Source organism: Gallinula chloropus (assembly GCF_964237585.1).
Source record: "Gallinula chloropus genome assembly, chromosome: 5".
Lineage (NCBI taxonomy): Eukaryota > Metazoa > Chordata > Aves > Gruiformes > Rallidae > Gallinula > Gallinula chloropus.
The window spans coordinates 6,278,177-6,279,456 of NC_140090.1; the positions used below are offsets into that span (position 1 = coordinate 6,278,177).

Here is a 1,280-nt window from a genome sequence, read left to right on the forward strand (position 1 = left end):
GCGGGACCCGGGGCTGGGACGAGCCCGGGGCCCCTCTCCGCCGCGGCGACAGGTGCGGCGGCCCCCGGCTAAAAGCAGCAACCGCGTCAAGCACCACGACCCGCCGCGCTGCCGGCGGGACACGGGGCAGCGGCGGCCAGCGAGAGCAGGGGCGATGCGGCACCTGCCGCGCATAAAAGTCATGGGGCGACGGGGCGGCCGGCGGGGGGGCGGCGGCGGCGGCGGGCTCCATGAAGGCCGGCGGGGGGGCGGCGGACCCGGCGCAACAGCGGGCGGCGGCGGCGGGCGGAGGGCGGCGGCGGCGGGCGCGGGGAGGCGGCGGGCGGCGAGCGGCGGCCAACGCCCGCGAGCGGGACCGCACGCACAGCGTTAACACGGCCTTCGGCGCCCTCCGCCGGCTCATCCCCACCCGGCCGGCCGACCGCCGGCTCTCCAAGGTGGAGACGCTGCGCTTGGCCTCCAGCTACATCTCGCACCTGGCCAACGTGCTGCTGCTGCAGCGCCGGCAAGCCGAGGGCACGGCCGTCGCCCAGCCCTGCCCGGAGCCCTGCCCGCAACCCTGCCCGCAGCCCTGCCCGCAGCCGGGCGCCGCCGCACCGAGGCCCATCTGCACCTTCTGCCTCAGCGAGCAGCGGAAGCCGGTAAGGGCCGGCCCCCGAGCATCCCTCTGGGGCGGAGGGTGGTTGCGGGTCTGCGGGGTCGGGACAGCCCTCGGCGTCTCCTTAACGTGCGTCCTTTATCCCCCGTACAGCAGCATCGGGAAGGAGAGAACCCGCTGCCCGGGCCGGCTTTAAGTGGATGCTGAACGGGCCGAGAACCTCGCACAAACCTTGCGCTGACAGTGAAACTGCGCCGGGTACCGCGCGGTGTGTTTACACTGAAGTACCGCAGGCCGAAAGGAGTTACTGTCGGAGCCGAGGCGCGGTTTCACCCTGCGCCGGGGTCTACCCAGGGCATCTCGCGCATGAAACCCAACGCTGCAGAGACGGTTGCACCTGGCGCGGCAGCTGTTTTAGTGCGAGAAACGTTACACCTCAGCAGCCGAGCCCCGCATCCCTCCTAAACCTGTGGCGCATGATGAAACCTGAACTTCCAAACACACAGTGTCTCCTGCCAGGGGAAGCTGTCACGGACACGTCGTGCCGTACGCCTTCGGCCCAGCTTGGGCCGCACGCAGCGCTGCCGCCCACTCCTCCAGCTCATTCTTGGGCTGGGGGGCTGGCACCGACAGCTGACGTGCTGGGCAGGTTTGAGCGATGCTGGAGGATCATTTTAAAGGT

The 1,280-nt window shown here is 71.2% G+C and overlaps 1 protein-coding gene across 1 annotated transcript; it reads left to right on the top strand.

The window, feature by feature from the left end:
- Window positions 1-230: 230 nt before the first annotated feature.
- Window positions 231-805, top strand: LOC311192973 (basic helix-loop-helix transcription factor scleraxis-like; the record flags this gene model as incomplete). Its single annotated transcript, XM_084265665.1, has 2 exons — window positions 231-641; window positions 755-805. 2 exons carry the CDS (start codon window positions 231-233, stop codon window positions 803-805), a joined length of 462 nt encoding a protein of 153 aa, XP_084121791.1.
- Between the last annotated feature and the right edge of the window lie 475 nt (window positions 806-1,280).